The sequence below is a fragment of the Dufourea novaeangliae genome, unplaced genomic scaffold, assembly GCF_001272555.1.
Source record: "Dufourea novaeangliae isolate 0120121106 unplaced genomic scaffold, ASM127255v1 scaffold18, whole genome shotgun sequence".
NCBI classification, from domain to species: Eukaryota; Metazoa; Arthropoda; class Insecta; order Hymenoptera; family Halictidae; genus Dufourea; species Dufourea novaeangliae.
In genome coordinates this window covers 119,403-141,684 of record NW_015373888.1, presented here as the reverse complement: position 1 = coordinate 141,684, position 22,282 = coordinate 119,403, and the positions used below count along the sequence as shown (strand labels likewise).

Below are 22,282 nucleotides of genomic sequence, written 5' to 3'. Positions count from 1 at the left end.
ATCTTATTGTATGTTATTTGCTTAGTAATTATAACCCGTTTCATCAAAACACCATCTGCGGTACCAGATATACATATCTTTGTCAGCTTTTATCTGAAACAGAGAAAATGGAACATTACACGTATACAGGGTCCGGTCGAATAATATGCAGAAGCGGGCACCACGTGATTGCTTATGAAAAAATAAGAAAAAAATGTAGAATAAAATTTTGTCATTCTCGGCTGAGTTTTCGAAGTGTATTTGTCACATAGTAGTAAGTAGAAACGGAATATAATGACCCGACGTCCTGGCAAAGTCTTATTCAATTGCGCGCGAATCCAGCAGATATTCAAAGTCGATTTTCTCTAAAACTGAGCCGAGAATGATAAAATCTTATTCTACTTATAAATTTTTTCTATATTGGTTTATTGATCGAAGATCACAAAAATTTGGTTTTCTTATATATACAATTGCAATGGAAATTATTTCATATAACTGTGATAAAAGTAAAACAGTTATCAAATGACAACGAATAAAGAAATGGCATTAGACGGTTTCAAGATGTTAAAATGTTCTTATCAATCATTAATATGTTATGTAATATACACGAAACTATAATCAAATATTTATTTGGTAATTTTTAAGTAATTCGGAAATGAAAGGGTTAATGTTGAATAATTGTGCATTCCTAACATAATTTGAATTCTTCGTCCGCAGTTACTTTTGCATACATCTAAGAACAAATATTTTGGTATGTAATTACATGCCATTTAATGATTACAGTAGCTACAAAGCAGGATTCTTTAGTTGTTAATAGTTTCTATTTCGTAAAGTATCGTGTTTTCAATTACCTTATCCTACGTTTTGTATACGGAGAATGACAGAAGGAATCAATTTCTGTGAAAAGATCGTAGTATTCCATTTAAAAAAAAGTGCAATTGCAGTTTGCAAGTGCACCGATGCAGACGTGAAAAAAATAATACAGTCGAATGATAGAGCTTGTTAAACAATGCAAAAGTTTCCTCTACAATTTTTTTTAAACTTCATTTGAAATAGAGCTACATATAGCTCGGTCCAGTTACTAGGATCACCTTGTATATTTTCATATATGTATAAAAATTATTAGAACAAAAAATCAATTTCATTGTATCTGCGGTTTTTTCAAAATTTCCGTATAAAAATGTACAGTCTGTTCATGTTACACTCATCTGTAGATTACACACGGTTGATTGTAATTAGTAAAAATGAATAATACTTTAAAATGTTATCTCATCGTACAAAATTAGCTCTTTTTAGTTTCACTCGTTGATTCTTAATAATTTATTCATTTGTTCGCGTGATCTGAAATTATTTGTATCTCTTATGACACTATCATCAACCACAAACAGAGAGACAGAGAAAAAATGTACGTTCAGAAAAGAGAGACGACAGTTTTCACGTCGGCATCCGAAGAATGTTAAACAATATGTGCTAGAGTGTACGTTTTCAATTTCTGCAATCTCGGCTCGTTGGTATGCCGGCGCACGAAAACTGTGTTCGGTCTTTCTTGAAATATTTTCTCCTTTTTTTTCTGTTCACGGAAGACCGTGTTGTATAATACAGCGTCGGGAATTCTCTTGATCCGTTCGGGATAATGATATTTTATTGCCGTACGCTTCAGAACGAATGAATGAACGAACGGACGACGGAGTGAATGATATTCAATGAAATATATCGGTATAATTGACGTAATGGATCCATCGCGTGACCAACAACACACGCTCGTCCACCTTTATCTGACTTTCTTTTGTTTTAAAATTCTCAGCGTAACAAGAGGAATACGTCAGTTATTTTTTCATGAATGGAGAAAAGTGTGTGTGGGAATGAAAAGTTGTTTAATGGAGTCTTTAAAATTCTCGCGTTGGCGTGAAGCATAAAATTCCTTCTGTACAAGGTTGTCCAGTTACACCTTTCTTTTAATCATAATTAGATTAAAAAAAAATAGTAGAAAAAAAGGTGATTGGTTTGGAGATATTTATTTTGCTGTGAAAAAATTTGTTTCTGTAAACGTAACAGTACATTCGCCACACATATGTTTTTGTTTAAGTACACGAAAAATGTTCTTAGAGTTCAGCCTACGATTAGTGTTGTTGTATCTAATCGTAGTCGAAGGGTTGCAAGGCCATAGCAAAGGCACTACAGTCATATTTAACGTGTTTATCGCATGAAACATTACATAAAGAATTACTCAATACTGGAGGGGGTGGGTCACTAGGGCCACCATGGATTTTTTGGAAATTCAGATTTCTAAAGGTACTCAAAATATTTCAAACAACACTGAGATCTATAGTGAACATTTTATTGAGTACTTTTCCATATTATCCATCTTTTAACTCTGACACGTTGTCTTGCAATATAAATTCCGCATCGTTACTATTTACGTGGTCTGTCATTTTCATATGTGATTTCATCATCAGAATCTAATAGTTAACTGCTCTTCAGATGATTTTATTAGTTTATATTGTCCTACGTAACATCTACTAAGTTAGGTATGTAGTCCTAAGTGATCACTTGAAATTGAAAATTGAAAAGAAAATGTAATTATAAAATTAAAGCTAATCATGCTCAAATCAATTTGCCTTTTAGGAATCATTAACAATTTCTAATATATAAAAATGATGATGATGAGTACTGTGCTTAACTTGTTTATGCCTTAGTGATTCAAGTTTTGTGTGTAAAAAAAATAAAATAAGTTCGATTTAAACCGTTTCTTATATTAAAATGCCTTATGATAAAAAACCAGGACAGCACAAAGAAATGAACAAAACCACGTTTTCTCGAATATTTTAAAATACAGATTAGAACAATTGTTATAAGGATGGCAGAATAAACCCCCTTAAAAGTCCATTCAATCTTGGCGTGACTCATAGTCACATCGAAATTTGCGCGCGCGTGTGTGTTCGATTTGTCCCTTGGCTGACTCTCCTAATCAAGACCTAACCTGGACTCCCTTCCCCTTTTCCTTCCTCGTTTCTCCACCTCCTCCTCCCCCGTGCTTTTTCTCCTGGGCCCCTTCACTCTCCTGTCCGCGTTATATGCCTCCGTCATGATGTGCGTTCTTGACCCTCCTTCTTCTGCTTCCACCTTGGTATTGTAGGACTACAGCGTGTGGTAAGGCCAAGGGCACGTTAACCCTTGCGTCTTCCTACGTCTGGGTCATCGGCGACCCGTCGACGAATATATCACGGTCACCGATGAACTGTTTGCACGATGACGAATCGTCTTGGTTGTGTGTCCTCTGTGAGATTTTTTATGGGTCACGATCCACCCAGCCATTGACTTTTTAGATTAGAATTCGTGAATCTCACGTGCGGTAGAAAGGGGAAAAAAGGAATCAAATGGGTTTCGATCGTTTTGAGAAATTGGTGGTTTGTTAGATTGCTCTCTTCTTTTATTTCGATGAGTATGATACCAACAAGTATTGGATTGACTAAAACATTCCCGCGCTTTTTAAGCCGACCGCGATATATGTCCTAGTTGGTGTAAACGGTTTTCTACCCTTGATTTCGATACTTGGAGAAAATTTCGTTCTGTAACGAGGATTATTATCGATTAATCCCTTGGGTACATTTGACGATTGAGATTTATCATGCACTTGTTTTGCCTAAATGCAAGATGACGAGTCTAACTCGTCATTCGAGTTGAGACAATATTTAACAGGTACATTTTTGTCCATTTCGAAGTAGTTTGAATCAGTTGCAACAGAAAAAATATTAAATTAAATCTGTTCGATATGCAAAATTATTTTAGAATAAAGAACTATCCAAAAGGTTAAACATAGTTCACTTGGTCGTTGTGAATATCTCCAGTGACCGGCCAGAGCTTGCACCGAAAAATCCCCGGAACGAAATTTCACGAGCCACTCTTCTGGCAGCACGCGTTTCTCGGTGGCATTCCTATCTGTACACCTTGCCCAACTTTTTTACGGGGTTGCGCCACGTTTTTTCCCTTTTACTTGAAATAAAACAGCAAAATCTGCTGAAAATGTTCTCTTTGGATGTTCATCCTTAACCTTCATTCGGATAGAGGACTCTCTGAGGTCCTTTTATTATTTCGTAATGGACAATATAATGATATACATAAAAATAATTCAAAATTGCATGTTACTATTTTATTAAATAAAGAACCTGAATTAAAAGAAGCAAAATATTTTTAAAATTATTAATAACAGATTATTATAATAATTTCTCTTTCTGTTCAAATGTTTCGATTTGAAAATAAGGAAAACTTGGTGAAACTAGAAAGAATTGCATAAAGCAATTAAGGGAACTAGGGGATTGATATTCTTCTTTATACAGTATGTTCGTTGGTATTCGCATTCTTCTGCGCCGGCCACCGATTCCGTTTCACTTTCACCACGATAAACTTTAGTTAGCTGTTGGCCTCCAGAGGTCAGGTTATTTTGTATGCAAGATACAGTTCCAATTGTTATGCATACGCGTGTATGTTTCTGTATGACATAAAAATATGATCGAATTAGGTCGAATAAATTTTTTTGATTATTCGTACTATCATTATTACAGTTAATACTATTATTATTTGGAATATTAAATGCGTCTTATAGTTGGAGACAAATATTATAAAGTATTTGTAGTATTAGTATTGTACATTGCATTAAATTGATATTTATGTGTGACCAATTTCTTTAAATCTTTTAATAAATAGTAGAAGCTTATTCGATTTTTCGTACAGTTCATTAAGACTTCTTACGTGACATTGCATGCGATGTTAGACGTATCATTTTTTTTAGCAAAATTCCATGCAAATCTCTATTTTACACACGTTTTTTGTACGACTCATAGTTGAAGAGAAAATTCATTTATATAAAATTACCCTTATGTTTAATTTAATTTTTAAGTAAAACGATTGAATTACCTTTTATTAAACAAATTTCTATAAATCTGTGGCGACCATTTTAAAATGATTATTTTATTTTTCATCTTACAGGTTTACGAAACCTCAAACGTTCGCAGACTGCATCGGGAACGAGCTTCCACTTGGATGGGAGGAAGCTTATGACAAGCATGTGGGTGCATACTACATTAATCATGTCAATCGTGCGTATCATTTTCTTTTTTTACTTGCTACTATAAGTCGTAACTGTACACGCGGGAAAAATCTTAATCTTCATGTCCCTCTTGTTCTCTGTTAATAATATTCCGCCATTTAACCCTTCGAGTCTGCTTTGTCCACTTCCTTATAGCTTATTCAGTTGGTATTTACTCGAGGCAATATGAAAATCATATTTTACGCCTATATTTTCATCTTTATTCCGCGATTTTTATTAACTGTCCCTTGTACGATAACTAGATCGCGGATTTTATGCATTTATCGTAAATAGTGCAAACCACGGTACAGTAAAAATGTTCGTGAAAATTAATGTAAGTGTTCCTTAAACAAACCTTTAACACAGGAAACAGATCTCTGACATAATTTTAATTCAGTGGATAGAGCTATGAAAATTTAAATTGGCATAAAAATCGGAGGTCTAGTAAACTTTAAAACAAGAAATATATATGGGCAACAGCATAGTGAGTGAATATAGAATGAGTCCGTAGACAATCGTATGTATAAACCATCAGTTTAATTAGTTTAACTAGTCTACCTGTTAAGTAACAATCCACCGAGTAATGTCGATTTCAAATGTTGCGTAAAAACGCAGCTTCACGAGAAACATGTCACTAGGTCGAAAATATCGTATTAGAAGATATTTTCCTTCTGTGAAATGAAGGTTGATAATTTTCGACTTGTAACACTTTTCACGTGCGGTTGTGCGATCGATTCAGTACTACAAAGGTTTCCCATATAATCTGAGTTCCAAACGCAGAAAATATCATTTCCTCTCGATCGATTGTTTCAGAGACGACGCAGCTCGAAGATCCAAGACAAGAATGGCGCGCCATTCAAGAGGCCATGCTCCGAGAGTATCTGCAGACCGCACAGGACGTACTCGAGGTAAGTTTTTTTGAACACTTTTCACTTATATTCCTTATTTTTATAGAGAAACGTTAGTAGTGAATTCGGTTTCTGCCTATAAACAACCGAAGATAACCTCGCGACGTTGAGAAATATACGCGCCAAAATATTTCGAATCGGTTCGCTGTGGCACAGATGGCGCCACTTTCGAACCACGTGATTCTCATTTGAATCAAGTCTCGCTTTCCTAAGTGTTACTTAGGAAGTCGTTGAAGTGATTGTAATTGACACTACAAATATCGACAGGATAATCGATTATCGGTGTTCTGTTTTTCAACCACGTTATTTTATTTGTACCAAGAATCTGTTTTTCTGAACATTAAATCGTGCACAAATATTCGACATGTAGGTAGGAACTTGTTAGATGTCAGGAAACGCCGAGGAATTAGTTAGCTGTAATTCTCTTGGGTGATTTTTACAAACGAATCTCAACATTTTCACTGGCAATCAAGCGAAACAAAGAGAATAATATTTTGTTTCTTATGGTATTAGTTGCACGTATATTAATGTTTCTCGTCGAATGAACCCGTCGGTCGGGATTGGAACCAGTCACGCCGAGGGACTGATGAATTTTCGAGTGGGGAACGATGGGAACTTTCGACAGGAAGCTATTTCGTGAGAAGCGATGTTACTTCCGGCCACTCGGCGCGCTCCCTCGCATACACTCGTCTTCATCTTTGTCGCCGGAACGGCGATTAACACCGTGTTAACTACGGTCGAATCAAACTCAATTGGTGGTTCAAGGCCGCGTCTCTGATCGTGAATCACGCCAGACACACACGACTCTCGGTGCCATTACCCTCGGTGAACGGGGAATTTGTTGGCCGGTTTTATGCAAAGGGAAATAAAATTATCGGACGTAATCTAATCTTTTCACACTTTACTTTTTAGTAAATTACATTTTTTCAAAGTACTTCGTTTCAGACATCTTAAAAAAATCAAATGTGGGATAGATGGATGGGAAATTGGTCGATTTAATGGGATCGTATTCGATTGAAAAATCTTCGTTTTAAAATCATTTATTACGCAACAACTAAATATATTTTTGAATGTAATAATTAACGTCCTTGAATTTTCATTGATTTCAATCGCTAGCTCACGGTCGTGAGAAATCATAGAATTCCATTTAATGAAATTTTAACGACTTCTGTGCCACTTAAAAAAGGGATTTTTTATGAGTATTCTGGTATTATACTCGAGACCATAGGATACTGTTCGTTTGTTACTATGAAGTTTCAGACAGTCTTCGCGATTCTATTCTTACTGCCATTTCCTATCTTCAAACAGCTAGATGATTTTCATCCTTCCAGCTTTCAACAGTGATATTATATTTATCATAATATTGTTCATAGTTCTAACGTTATATTAATCAAACAACCACGTCACTTTATCAACGCAATTTCGATTGGTTTCATTTATAGATCTTTCATGACAGAGGCGAAATTGCGCGCTTAAATGTTTACGATACAAAGGGATTGTTATTAGAAAAAACCTTTTAACATTCAACATTAAAAACTATTGGATCATGTAATAGAGACCCTGGGAAGTATCTCTGAATTTTCTGGGCATAAAAGATCCAGGAGGGAGGGAATCTGAAGCAGTAAAAATAACGGGGGTCATGGAGGGTTAATAGTTTAAATCTTTAAAATTCTCGAATATTTACACCTAATATTTCACAGAAATCATTAAGAGCCTATATATTATCGCCCTAGAAAACCCCGTTACAATCGAAGTCAGGACTGTTGAGGTTCTTCTCTTGTCAGTGGTGTACATCTTGTTCCCGAAAGCTCGAGGCTCTTTTACCGAGGGAATCATGAATTTCTCGAATCGAGATGTTACCTGCACGATCAAAAAGAAGAGAGTCAATAGCCAGTCGTGGGATAAAATTAAAAAGAAAAACCATTTACGAGGATAATGTTTCTAACGAACCTCAGTGGACCGATGATCACGGACGGAAGTCGATGGTCCAGGCTGCTCGCGCGCACGGAAGAATGTAGGAAAGTAGGGGGAGGTGGGAGAATGTCGATGTACGGTATATTTATTTCGGTCGAAATAGCACCGGCGTGATGTCATCGGCGATTTTCGAGATTGGCTCGTTACTCGATTCTAGTTTTGAAATTGTCCGGGGAAAGAGAGAGAGAGAGAGATAGACTCATCGACGACGACAGCTGCCGCGGGAACGGCGCGCAACGGCGTGTGTATTCCGCGGGGGCGGGCCCCAAGTAATTGCCTCGCAGACTAAACAACCGTACGGTTTTATACGCGTTTTTAAGAAAGCTCCGCGATATTTCTATTTTTTCTCGTTTTCTTTCAATCGAGGGCCACACGCAATACGCGCCTGAAATTCAGGCAACAGCTTATGGTAACCGCACGGTAATATGGAACATCCGATTTTAAAAGTTTTCTGAAAATAGAAAAATTGGGGTTTTTATTTTAATGAAAAACACTAGAAAATTAATACACGATTGGTAAACTATCCGGTGACTTACGTTATTACTAATCATTCGTGGAAATTTCGACTGAAAGAGAACACATAGTGTTTTAGAAAAATATTTTTATTTAGATCGAAAGCTACGTTATAAGTAGACCGTGGACGTTTATGCAAATTTACAATTTCGGGTACTAATACCCTAAAAATTAACATGAAGTAGAATTTCGAATTCTGTACCAGATTCTTTACTACGTTAGTAGTAAGACATAGATAGCGTTAAATTTCATTAACATTTTTATTTTATTACATTTTCCAAGTTAAGAGATGCTATAAATGCATAAACATCCACAGTCGAGTTATGTGTATGTATGCTAGCCAGACTTGCAAATAATGAACAATCTGTGACAGTAATTATTCAGCATTGACGGCAACGTGCCGATTTCTGAGAATCGCGAATTCAAGGTTGTAATTTTTACAATAGGTTAGCAATCTACAGTTAATAGATAGTCGTATGTACAATAAATAATTAAATGTGTAAAAGTTTAAATTTGTTGAAGTTATGGTAGAAAAAATGAAAAAAAAAAAAAAAAAACTTGTCAGAATCGGCAATTCGAAGAAAATGGTACCTAAAATGGAACACTTAGGGAATTCATACAGGTAACTCTAAAAACACTATCTTTTTATAACCGTTTAATTTTGTTCCCATTATATTATAGGGGACACAGAGACGAATTCAACCGGTACAAAATATGACACTTTTATTCATGGAATACTAAATTTACAACAGTGAACGAGGAAAACGTACGATAGCTCGGCGAATCGGTAGAAACGTAGCGCACGCTTCGACTCTGTGCTTCTTTTCGTTCTACGCTGCTTCCACCGCTGTAAATTTAATATTAAGTGAATGAAACTGTCATATTTCGTGCTGGTAGACTTTGTCTCGATGTTCCCAACAATATAATAGAACGAAATTGTCCGGTTCCGTTTAAAAAAACTCAAGGTGACCATGCATTCATTATGAACAAACATGTATTCTCGAAATGTTTGTGATCGTTATACGTTCTCCACTTAAGACAAATGAGTTTTAGTTAATAACTTCTACAACCGACTAAAAAATGGTAGATACTTTGGCTTTTCCAGCGGTACGCACTGTTGCTTTCTTGAAAACGTTATAACCTTTATCACTTCATAGAATTCAGGCGTAACCGTTTCAGATAGGGCACATTTTTGAAATCTTATACTTTAAGAAAATGCAATAAAACAAAATGAATCTGTTTGATCCCTCCAAATAGGGGGGGAGGGGATACACCCTTTAATTCATTGTCGAAGAGACACATGGGGGCTGCCTCGAGATAGCTCGCCGCAAGGAAACGCGTGTGTTAGCTTCTTTCCTTGGAAGTTTCACGCGTAGGTTACATTACAAACAGGAGGAAGAGGAGGATGGATGGGGGGAAGGGGTACATGCACGCGCGGCTCGCAAGCGCACAGCACTGGCTCGGCCCGGGGCTTGCATTCCGATGCAAATGCACTCTCCTCGCCCCTGAGGCCCCTCGCCACTCTGTGTCCTCCACTGGGCCCCCTCCCCCTCCCCCACCTTGTATCCCCCTCCCGGGGCCCCCGTTCCGTATCGAGTAATGGATAATTCGTAACCAATCGCGCGCCTCATCATTGCTCCGCGCGCTGATACAAGAATCATGAAAACACGCATTGGCCCAGAATCGAAATTTTCGTAGCTCGTACGTTTGTTTGACTCCGACGATGAAAAATTTACATTAAACTGAGCTAACTGGGGGATGTATCGCGAAGCGATACATGCTGATTTTTTTGTAACCTTCGCTCGGTTGTTTCTGGGACCAATCTGAGAATTATGTCGTACTTGGTTGGTGCTAACTTGTAGATTTTGACCCCTTCGATGTTTATGTCGAGTATACTCGTCATAGCTTAAAAGTAATTAAGTACACAATGCACGTTTTCAAAGTGAAATAATACACTTAAAGGGTTAAGGGAAAAACCACCATTTTTGTCCGAAGCGTTCTTTTTTGCTTATTCGCTTGTAACTTGTGAACTATAAAAGATATCGAAAAAAAGTTTACATAAATTTTTTATCGTTTTTAGTTGTCCAAGCATAGATAAGAAAAAATTTGTAACAAAGTTCTTAACAACAAAATGTCGAAAAAAACTATTTTTTTATTATTTAGAATAAACAAATGTCCTACCGATGTAGGTCCGGTAATTAACCTTGGAGAAGGATATATTAAGATAAAGGGGGGTTTGTTTCAAATCAGACTTTTGTACTAGTCTTTTTTTTTTTAATGAAAGTTTTTTCACAGCTCTAAGTTAATGTAAAGTGTCTGTATATCATCTTTGGCACCAGAACTACCAATTAATTTATACCTATTTCTACCAGAGTTGCGAAAGTGATAGATCCACGAAAAAAATGGGTATTAGTGAATCCAAAAATGTATTCATTTAGATAATGAATAATGAATACTAATATTGGGTGAAATCTATACTGAGTTCAGATTAAAACGATGCCGCAACACTGATTTTAATAACCTTTTTACATGTGAATTCGGCTGGATGTTAATTAATGTCTGAGCAAAGGGGAGTTTTTTGATATTATCCTTTGATCGTTAAAATGAAATACTTCTTATAATTACAAGAGGAGGACAATCAGATTTTTTCGACGGCTCGCTGTGTTCTCACACATTGAAAATAATTTGTCTTCCCCTCATTTTATAATGTTCCATTCTTCACGTATATTCTCGAAACAGGCACGTAAATGGAAATTTTTGTTTTACGCGGTAAACCTTTGACAGATTTTCGATGAATTTTGACGAGCTCTTCTCTACGATTGTTTTCTTGTATCGTTGACAATCCGACCAACGAGCGGGGACGACGAAGCTATGACGTAACGTTGAGGAATTTCGAAAGTTTAGAAAGGAATTCGCGAAGACGAAGATTAACCTTCGTACGAAAGGTTTGTTTTAACGTTGAACGGTTATATAATCGATTTCTTAATTCGTGATTCTATGAAAATCATGACATTGTGTCGTTTATGCGTATGAACTGAGACGTGAGATCATTTTAATGCCAGGAATTTTTTATTTATTATTATGTAAAAACGTTATATGTATAGCCCATTAATTGTTGGGATTGCAAGAGAAATACATTTTTCAAAAACTCCAGTATACTGAAGACTTAAAAGCTAAAGAATTTAAAGTGATTGCTTTAGGCTTGTGTTCATGAATTAATGTACGGTACAGGGTGTTCCACCTAAGACCAAACACCAAAAAATCTTATTTATTTTTAATGGCATGAAAAACATTTTAAATACAATTTGAACGGTTTAGAAGAGGAATATTATACGTGAAACATTTTTTTTTTTTCGAATTTTTTTAAGTCGCCGGTATTTTTTTTTGCCAAGCAACATGTGTATTTCTTTTTATTGCGTCACGTAGCACGTGTTGAGGTGCATTGAACTATGTCTAACTTATGAACTTGGGGCGAACTTGAACATTGAAAAAATAATGAAATTTTGAAATAATTTTAGGATAGTATGTGAATTTAATTTGTCTTGTATGTTAGATTTATAAAAATCCATAAATAAATGGCTGAACATACAATTACATGTATTTATATCATGTGTGAATACTTAAAAACTGAACAGAACGCAACCTTTAATAAAAATCGATTAGAATGTTTATTTTGTTTCTTCCTTAATGAAAGAATTACCGAGTGTGCAAAATTTGTCGTACACTCTTTTATTCTTGGAAACGAATCAGTGGTATTCGAACGTTCATAAATATCCGCAATCTGATTACAACATCACGCGGAGACGTTATTCTCATAATTTCTGCTAGATTATAAAATCTTGAAAGTGAAATCAAATTTTTCAAATTCTTCTTTTCATTTGAAGAGTTTTAATATTGCATCAACTGCATATACATACATAGTTATACGTATTACGTTTGTATTACGATTTTTAAGGTAATTAGATTTTAGGGTAAATGCTTGTGTCGTATAAATTCTCGTTGCGGTTTCGACAAGGTCCACTTTTAGTTTTGATGAAACTTGCTAAAATCGTTTCAAATATTCCCAAGTGAACAATAATTTCCAGCTGTGCCAAAAAATCATTTACATATGTTCATGTGGGAGAATTTTAGACAACTTAAAAGTATCTATTAAAATTAACATTATTTTTCTTAAAAATGAAGATATTTTCACGTATTTAAAAAATGCATTATTCCTATCCAGTGAACGTATGGTCCACTATGTAAGCTTAGTTTGTAAAAATAAAGTGTCATTTCATCCGTTTAAATTACATTAACAATGGGAAGCTGATATGTTGACTCAAGGTATTTTTCGCAAAACCCACAAAGCCAGTATATTGGCTCTAAGGTACTAAAAGACTTAACATATAGAAACAAAATTTTCAAATTTTATTTCGTCTGATGAGACGTACTTTACTGTTTTGATTAAAAAATAATTCTTCTCCCACCCTCATTGTTTGTCAGCGCGTAGTCGCGTTGTCTTCCTCTGTCTATCTAGAATCTTCCTCCTCCCCCCACCCCCGTTTTTTTCTCGCTTCCTCTCGCTCCGTTCTCTCTCTCTCTCTCTCTCTCTCTCTCTCTCTCTCTCTCTCTCTCTCGTCTCTACGATGCTTCACGGCTCTCTACGAGGCACCGAGACGCGAGTGGAATTTTAATTGCCATTTATTTTTGCCCGCTCGGGCCTCGTACCGCTCGTCGACTCAGGCGGACAGATACAAAACCGATTATGACACCGCCGGAGGAAGTTGCAGATCCTGATGCTTTAAATCATAAGTTACGTACCCGGGCGCCATTCCGAGCCTTTTGCGGAAATCCAGCCGGGGGATTTTTCGCATTCTCAGGCAAAGTTCAGAGAGAAATCGCGATTTACCGATCGGAACGCCGCCCAGGATCGATCGACTCTGTTTTATTGTAAATCTCTCGATTTTAACATTTTTTTTTATTACTACCTACCCTCGGGTATTTTCTCTAAAATTTTTAATTTAAGTAGCTTGTTTTTCTTGTTTTTTTTTTACTTTTGTTTCACGAAGTCGAGGAGTTTGATCTGCGGGAATCTAAATGTATCGAACTAACGATTTTCTTGTATATTATTAATATTGGTTGGTGGGAAACGAAATTGATCGTTTAAACGTCTTAAGATTATTATTTACGTCATGATTACGAATTTCGGTAGAATTTCTTAAGATTCTTCGTTGGAGCGTCGAAGGTTAGGATTTGAAGGTTAGGTCGAGGATTCCGTGGAGTTAAACGGGAATCGTAGTAAATCTGCGAACTGTAGGTACTCTATAACGCCTCGGACATGAATGTCGGATTTAATGATATACGAAGTGTATATAAACTTTAAACTTCGAAAGGATGACGTCCGGATAGGTGCAGAGTAAATGATGAACGCTTTGGGCAGTTTCTGGACGGTTGCCGCCGTATTGGCCGGGTATTAAACTCCCGCTGGTGGGGTTGAAGTCATTTCCATGATGACACAAACGAATAATATCGTGAAAAAGCAGAAATGTTATCTTCTTTTTAATAGTTTTGTGAAAATGTTATTCGGATGTCACGGTTATTTGGACCTCGCCCCCTGACAATCGTTCACGTTTTCGGTTCTATCACTGACCAGTCCTAATCACTCTTGACTACGGTCACACCGCGAAAATGAAACAAGAAACATCGTGTCTCTGCAAACATCTCTGCAAATAGAAACTCGGTTCGCCGTTAATTTAAAACGTACCGACAGGTGTAATGTCGGTCCCGTCCAAAACGCAGCTGGCTCCTAGCAATGGAAATTCGAGTCATCGAGTCGATCTAGAAAAATGTTTTAAACACTGAAATACGTGCACTTTATCGTCTATGACTGTTAGGACACCCTGCTATACCCGAAGAAAATGTCGAATTTCATAACAAAGTACATTAGTTTGCACTATGCATTTTTTTATTTTGTTTGATCGTCTTTAGACAATGTTTACTTCGGTAATTTTTAAAGAGTTCTTTTTGAGTTCGTTGTCACGTGTCCCTGAGCGTTCCAATACTTATTAATGGGAGTGTACACTATCGTTCGTGTAATTACTAAAATATGATGTTTGAATTATATATTTTAGGCCACTTTTGTTACTAGCATATCCGTTGTCCATCGAGATTTAACATTCCCTATACAGTATTTATTTCAGGCTTTCAGCGATTCTATAATGGTTCGTAACATTTATGTTATATTTGATAAATGTCCTAATATTTCTGAAATAGGAGTGTATATACAATAAGTATGTAAATCCACTGTTTTATCCCTGATAATTACAATGTAGTTTAAGCCAAATATATCAGCTATTGTGCTTCATAAAAGCGATGGCAGCATGGCACATAGAGGATTCCTCCTCAGGCATCGAATGTCGGGACATTTTTAATTTTTACCCATCTGTCGCAACCTGTAATCTTTCATTATGGGTTCATAAAACATCTAAAAAAAATAATAACAAATTCTACAAAATCTTTGAAAATATACCCACATACGAGCGAGTCATTCACATACTAAAATGATTAATCCTACTTTTCGTATTTTTTCAAATTTTTGTGCCAAAGCATTGGTTAGCGAAGTTAACGCACTTCGGCGAATAAACAATTCCAATAAATCAAAACGAAGCCCTCGCATATTTATACGCTGGATGCGCTGCGTCACTGCTCGAGCATGCTGTACTCGCGAGTCAATACAATTTTACCGTAGTTTTATTTTTTTTAAACATCGTCGTTAATTCTTAGGGCGGAGTAACGTTTTCTTAATAACAATTTTCGCGATAGGGGTACTCCGATATCGAGGTTACCCGGGGAGACACATCTCTCGGGGGTCCGTATACTATATCCCACTAAAATCAACTGTGACGATCGCGTTACGAGATTGCACGGTTACGATGTCCCCCGTGTGCCATTCGATGTAGCGTGGGCCGGGACTTTAGGACGACGATATCTTGGCAAACGGGCAGGCAGCAGACAAGCGAGCGAAGCAAAGCAGGCAAGCTTGCCACGAGAGATTGGAATGTCTCCCGTCCGTTCGAACCTTCTTCCCCCTCCTCTCGGACCCTCCTTCTCCATCGTGCCGGTCGTGGCTGAGCTGTGTATGTGTGTGTGCGTGCACGCCTGTGTTCCCCACTCTGTCTCTGTCTCTCTTTTGGCCGTCTCCCTTCACCCGGCGCTCAGGCCCTCTCGCTCTTACCGCCTGGGTCTTTTCTGGGCCCAAGATAGCGGCGGCCTCTGAAGAAAGAGGAAGTCGATGCGTGGCGCTGTAGCAAGAATGATGCAGCTAGAGAAAGACGAGGAGTACGTATATCGCTAGTGATGAGGGAGGAGAGGGGGGATTACTCGAAAATTCTTTGCCCTTTCCGAAGTAATACACGTTCGCGCGATACTCATATTAGCACCGTTTCCGAATCTTTTCTCTTCGAACGATTTTATTCTCGAGGCAACATTTTCGGTAATGATGTGTTATTATACTTGCCTGTCTCGATGGTAACGTGGATATGTTGTAGGATTTATCTGGATGTTTTTTGAATGGTTTTGTTTAGGGTCAGATTAAGTCGGAGCTCTGTGCGCATGGGGGTTAACAGGATTTAAGATTAAGAGTGACCGTTAGGTTGCACAGACTTTGCGGATAGGTCATCCGAGTCGTTTTTGGTTGTCGTTTTTTGTATGCTTGTGGAATAAGATTTTGGTGGATATACATTGTTTGATTTATTGGGTTACCAGTAGGTAATTCGTCGTTTCTTAATCCTTATACTGTGATTATATAATAGATAATTTACAGAAACGTATTGATTTGTAGTTGCCCTGCTAATGTATAAAAAATAATGATATAAAATTGATTAGATTTTGAAGAGTTAAAGTATTCTTTTCGGATCAGATTGTGGACCGTATGGGTTATATTGTAAATGTCGTTCCGATATTTTGGTTAGATAAAAATGGCAGATGATGTTGTGAACGAATCATGAATATTACTTTGGTAACGTAGACTTTTAATTCTCCCAGTAATGTGTACTGAATTTTTCGAACATAGTGGATTACTGATTGGTACATGTAATATTAACCTGTACAAATGGACGTTAGGTGGAGAAAGATATGTTTGTATTCTTGTAAATTCATTTTTTAAAACGTATTGTCTTTTAAAGACCCAGATAGAATATTTTATGAAAGGTAATATGTTAGTAAATAAATGACAATACTAATAATACGTTTAATAATAATTACTCAACAGTCACTTTTCTTACGGTTACTGTTGTTCAGTTATGCTTAAAAATTCAGACCTGAAATAAATGCTCGAACAGATAGATTTCTTTTACATTATTCGTGCGCTTTCTTAAGCGAAGAAAAAGCTTACGATAAAGGAAGTAACGATAACCTTAAAATATATAATCAGTTCAAACCGCGGGCACATGCGTAGGAATCAGTTCAGAACCAATTGAAATATTCAATGACAAAATACGAACGGTAGTTTTCTATTTATTAATTCCGTGGGGACGCTTACATACCATATACTTATCATTAAAATACCGGTAATATCGGATAATCGAAAGACCGAAATTGTATTATCAAGGATAGAATGTTAAGAGTACGCGCGAGGGTATTGATCTCATCTCGGAGGCACACACAGACTCTTGTCCCAAGTCTGAATGCATCTTGAAGAAAAGATGCCAGTTCCACCAGAGGCTCTCCTGCCCCCTGTCCTTCTCGGGCCCCGGGGCTCCGGGATCTTTCGTCCTCGGCTGATTCTTTCATTCCGTTTTTCTCTTCCTCTGTCCTTCTATCGTTTCTTTTTTCTCTTCTCGCGCCATGCGACCCTTTTGGCGTAGTGGCTACCGGTGTTACGCTCGTAGGGCCCCCAGGCGATCCTCCGCGACGGATCCACGAAGAGCTACGAGGACTCCCGAGGGTGTACGATCGTATGTACGAGCGGATGTGCTACTGTCCTTCGATACTCTCTGTCGGGATGATGCCCCGCGGTGCTGTGAATCGACTACGCGCCGTGTCCCGATCTCTCGCGAGCGAGCCAGCAACCGAGACGAGCAATAAATATCTTTTCCCGAAAGAATTCGTAACATACTTTTATTGGTTGATCTACCGATCGACTACGAGGCCGTGTTTAATCGAATTCGAAAAAATTTGGTACGGAAACTCTTGAACTTAAAATCGGTAGAACCGGAATTATGAGACTTCTCGCCCGGTATGTCTCTCACGGACACGTTAGAGCTTCCATCTAGGTTAGTACGTATAACTACTCGGGATAATGTAAGGTTGTACAAGATGGCATTACTGTTCCGATTAATTCTAATGGAATCGTGGATTTATCGTATGTAATCGCTCTTCCGTTTTACACCTCAATTATTTGCTTTGTATATTCATTACACAATCCCCTTGTGAAACTTCTTCAGGTTTTCTTTTCCTGTTCGTTTATTATGCTTATTGTTTCAAATGTTTCATCTACGCACTAAACTCCGTGATACATTCAATAATCATAATTAGTCCCTTATTCGAACATTTTATCATACTGGGATTCGCATTTATTAATTTAATATAATTTTACAAACAAAGAATAAATGATTTTAGTTCAGCTTTGTTTTTCCTTACTTCTATTAATAATATTCTCATTTTTTCTTCACAATACGAATTACTGTTCACGAAAATCATCTTTATGATATCAATCCATACACTAATTTTCACCACCTCGCAGATATAATAGTAGAAATTATCCATACTTTGCGATTACACTATTTAGGAACAGCCATAACTGAACATCTTCGGAATGCTAATTATTTCTTTCCCAAAATTCGTTTCTCTGCATACTCAACATGTCCCAATGACGTTCTGCTCTCCAATCTACCATTCAGTCTAAATACTCCTCGTCATTAGAATTCTGTTTCCAATTACTATAAAAACTTCCCTAGTTGTTATTACATTTTTCCCCGAAATCGAGTTTTAAGATATTGTGTACACTATATAAATGCACGAAATCTGTAGTCTGCTCGTGGTTATTGTTACACACAAACATTGAAAAGGATTTGCCTTGAAAATACCGCGAAGGAAAATAGAGAGTGCCGGCAAGGAGCCACGGACCGGCCCCTCACGGCGTTGTTGCTCGCCATTTGCCAGCGTAGCTTTTCACATTCCTACGGCTCTCTTCCAGGGGCAAACAATGTTAACGACCACGCGAAGGGATCGGGATTCCATCTCTACCGGGCGATACATAAATAGGCCGACGCTTTTACCCGGCGACCAGATGTATACATACCCGTGTTATTATTCTCTTTTGTAACAGACTATTTTTAGGCAGCCCGGTGGAATTTCATGTCTCGATCTTCTTTTTTTTTCTCCGTTCACCCATGTTGACCTTACTCATATTTTCTTTGTCGTTTGTTTATTAGAACGCGATTATCGTGTCGCGTTGAACATCGCGCGCGTGTGCAAACATAGATTTTCATGGCTCGTTCGCAGAAACGGAAATTCGAACAGAAACTTCTTCATCAACACTGCAAAAGCTTCTGACCTCTCTGCGATCAGGATTAAATGGAATCGTTAAAACAACGAATGATTCAATTATTCTTATAAAATGTCGTGAATTTGGTTCAGTTTTGTTTCCATTGATACAGATTAGGCGTACCAGAAAGTGATATGCTATTTTTTTGTAGTTGAATTCGACATGTTTTCCCGCTTTTTTTCGCGTGTCAAAATGGCTTGAGGTGTCGGAGAACAGGGACGAATGTTACTAAAGAGCTTCGATTTTTTGAGAAATAAACGTTAAACTTGATGAAACACAGTGGATTACTTATTGGAAATGCTTAATATATAGAAAATATATACTACTAATGAAATAAGAAAGAATAGAAAATCTAAATTGGTACACATCGTTTTCAACCCTGCCGTCATTCCGACGAAACTTCGGATCCTAACGTTAAGGGTTCGATCAGGCGTCGAATAAAGTAACAACCCTATTAAATTTTAAACAAAATTTGTACTATTACTGGATATTAGTCACTTTTTAAACGTATGATGGACATTAAAGGATGAGCAGAATATACCTCAAAAAACGTTCGAGTGACTGGGACCCTAGCAGTCTCTCGTATTTATAGGCAGACGCTAAATATTTTAGCATATCGAGTTCGTTAATTGCATCGTCATAAAATACTTTTGTTTATTAACCTGTGTTTAAGTTGAAGGTTGTCGTTGCGAACACTTGCTTTAGAAATGGAGTTGTACCCATCGAACGTATCTATACATATACTTGCACAATAACCTCTCTGTAAGCACGTTTGTCCTTTCGTGTTTGAGGCTGATCCAATTAACCGATCGATGTGTTAGTTTTTTCGAATGATGCGTTTACGTTTCTGTCACTGATAGTTGCATGGTTGATACCTTCTTTTTTTTCTCAAGTTTAATCTACAACGTTTCGCAAAGCTTATAGCACTCGAACGTGAAGCTTAGCAAGCATAATATCGATTGTGAAGGAAGCATTAGAGCGAATCGATAATTGCATTTGTAATACATTACGCAGCTGATAATGGTTATTCTTGAATGAACAATAGAGGATCTTTGTAAATCTTCTAATGCGAGTTTGTGCGACGCGCCTGTTTTATACGCGCTTTACAAATATTTGTTCAGTGCTCCTTTATGACACAAAAAAATAATTTATGTTACAATACGTGATCTTTAAGGAGTACATATATTTAGTTCTTAATATAATTGAAGAAAATGAAAATGGGAAATAAATATTAATTTATTCTCTTTTTATAATTTTCCAGTTTATGTTAAACACTTGAAGCCTTGTTTCTTAAAAAAAAAAAAAATCACGGAATATGTATAATATATACATTCGCTTGCTTTTTACAATTTTACCGATCAGTTAACAAATGAAAGAACAAGACCAGACATTTGTATGTTGTAGGTAGTTAAATATGTAGATTATCAATATTTTTTCTTTCGATATCCATAAAGTTCCTTGTTTCATGGTATTCTACGGATTCTACTTACAACATTCCTCATTCCCTCATTCTCTTTTAAATATTTTTAATACCCAATTATGAAAGTAAATATTCTGTACCGAAGAGAACCTTGGAAATCTAGCGTGGCCCCCGGCCAAATCGCTTTCGAAACCGAATTGCCGATGGCAAACGTGTTAAAAACCGATCGAAAATTCCCCACATCGTTCTCTCACATCGTGTGCACACCGTACCCAAATAAAATCCACTAAGTCCAATCTCAACGGAAGACAAAAAAACCCACAATATTTCCTTTAAAAGAAAAAAAACCAACACGAGCGCGAAATTAAACGTCAACGTCCATTTCTTCCATCTATCCGGCCAGCAGTAATCATCGAATAGTAAACACCGTTATTCTACAATCATCCCATTAATACCGAGTTAATAACCAGTACGGAGCGCGTTAAGATAATAGATAACGGCGGGGGGGGGGGGGGGGGGGGGTCGACGTGAACATTTTTTAAATACCATCGTCATTACTCAGTCCCCGATAACTGCAGCAACGAATTATCGCCGACTGCTTTCGTTTCCCTGAACCACCGATAAGCCCCCCGAGACACACACGCTTTCGCGTGTATTAAATGCGCAAGAGGATCCACCACACACATTTTTTTTCTCTCCTACCTCCCTCCTCGCTGTATGTACAATTGAACTCTTCGTGGTCCCTCGTCGTTTGGGGTTTTCGACGGCCAGAGGAGGAGGAGGAATCGTGGTGGACTCTCGCGATCGCACGAAAGTTAAGAGCTTTTGCTTCAGTCCCGCGGGACACCTTCACTCGCAACGGGGCATCGAGTTATCGGTATGTACACCGCGATAATGGCATCGCATTCCATTCATATCAGCATCGCTCGCTCGCCACCGCAACCTGCCTTCACCCCCCTCCCCCTTCTCTCTCACCACACGCGTTCCGAACGTTCGAGGCCCGTTCTGTCGGGTTTTCATCGGACCCTCGAGCTCTGATCGCGACACGCACACACGCACGCTCGCTTGCCCACTCGACCGATATGAACGCACCTTTACGCCTCCGATTCCTCTCGTGGTACATTCCTCGTGCACGATTTTTGGAAAACGGCTTTGCACACGCGTGGATACGTCGTTGGTCTGGTCGAGTCACTGATCTCTCTGACAAGGGAATTCTGATTGTTAAAACATACGATTTTATGTTATCACTACACTGCGGATTTTATGCATTTATAGCCTATAGGGCTATGTGAAATATGATAAAAGACAAAACTTTCATCGGATCCAACGAGATTTCTATTTTATTCTGGGCCCTATACGATGCTTAAGAGGAAAAATGAATTTATACATTTGCTCCAAAATGTTATTTTGCATAAAAATCCGCAGTCCAGTTATTACTAATCATTCGTAAAATTTACAACTGGAAGAGAATATGTAATATTTTAGAAAAATACTATTCTTATTGAGGTAGAAGTCTACGTTCAGTATTTATGATAGTTAGACGTCAAAATAATGGAAGAAAACCACACATAATCTTTAAGGGGTGTTTGATAACCGGAAAATCGTCAAAAATTTGATACCTTACAGAAGTGTAGATAATATGATCCCAATAAGGTAGCAATTTTGTTTTCCACTAATGAAACAAGTTTATGGGTCGAAACACTCTACACTCGATGGAGTTGTAAATTTTCAGATTATCGTGAAGGATATCGAAGAAAATTGAATGTAAATTTTTATGGCTGTAAGTGGCTAGAATTATTCGTAATATTTGAAAGAAAAATCTATTTCTGGGCTCTCTAAATCGAAATGCACCTACACTCCGCGCTAGTTTTGCAACT

At 37.4% G+C, this 22,282-nt stretch overlaps 1 protein-coding gene across 1 annotated transcript in view; it reads left to right on the top strand.

Annotated features, from left to right (window-relative positions):
• Positions 1-22,282, top strand: part of LOC107185554 (protein kibra) — a 55,913-nt gene that overhangs the window by 10,910 nt on the left and 22,721 nt on the right. Inside the window, exons 3-4 of the mRNA XM_015573260.1 lie at positions 4,966-5,075; positions 5,879-5,973. Of these exons, the coding sequence (XP_015428746.1) occupies positions 4,966-5,075; positions 5,879-5,973 (205 nt within the window). The remainder of the gene's footprint in view (positions 1-4,965; positions 5,076-5,878; positions 5,974-22,282) is intronic.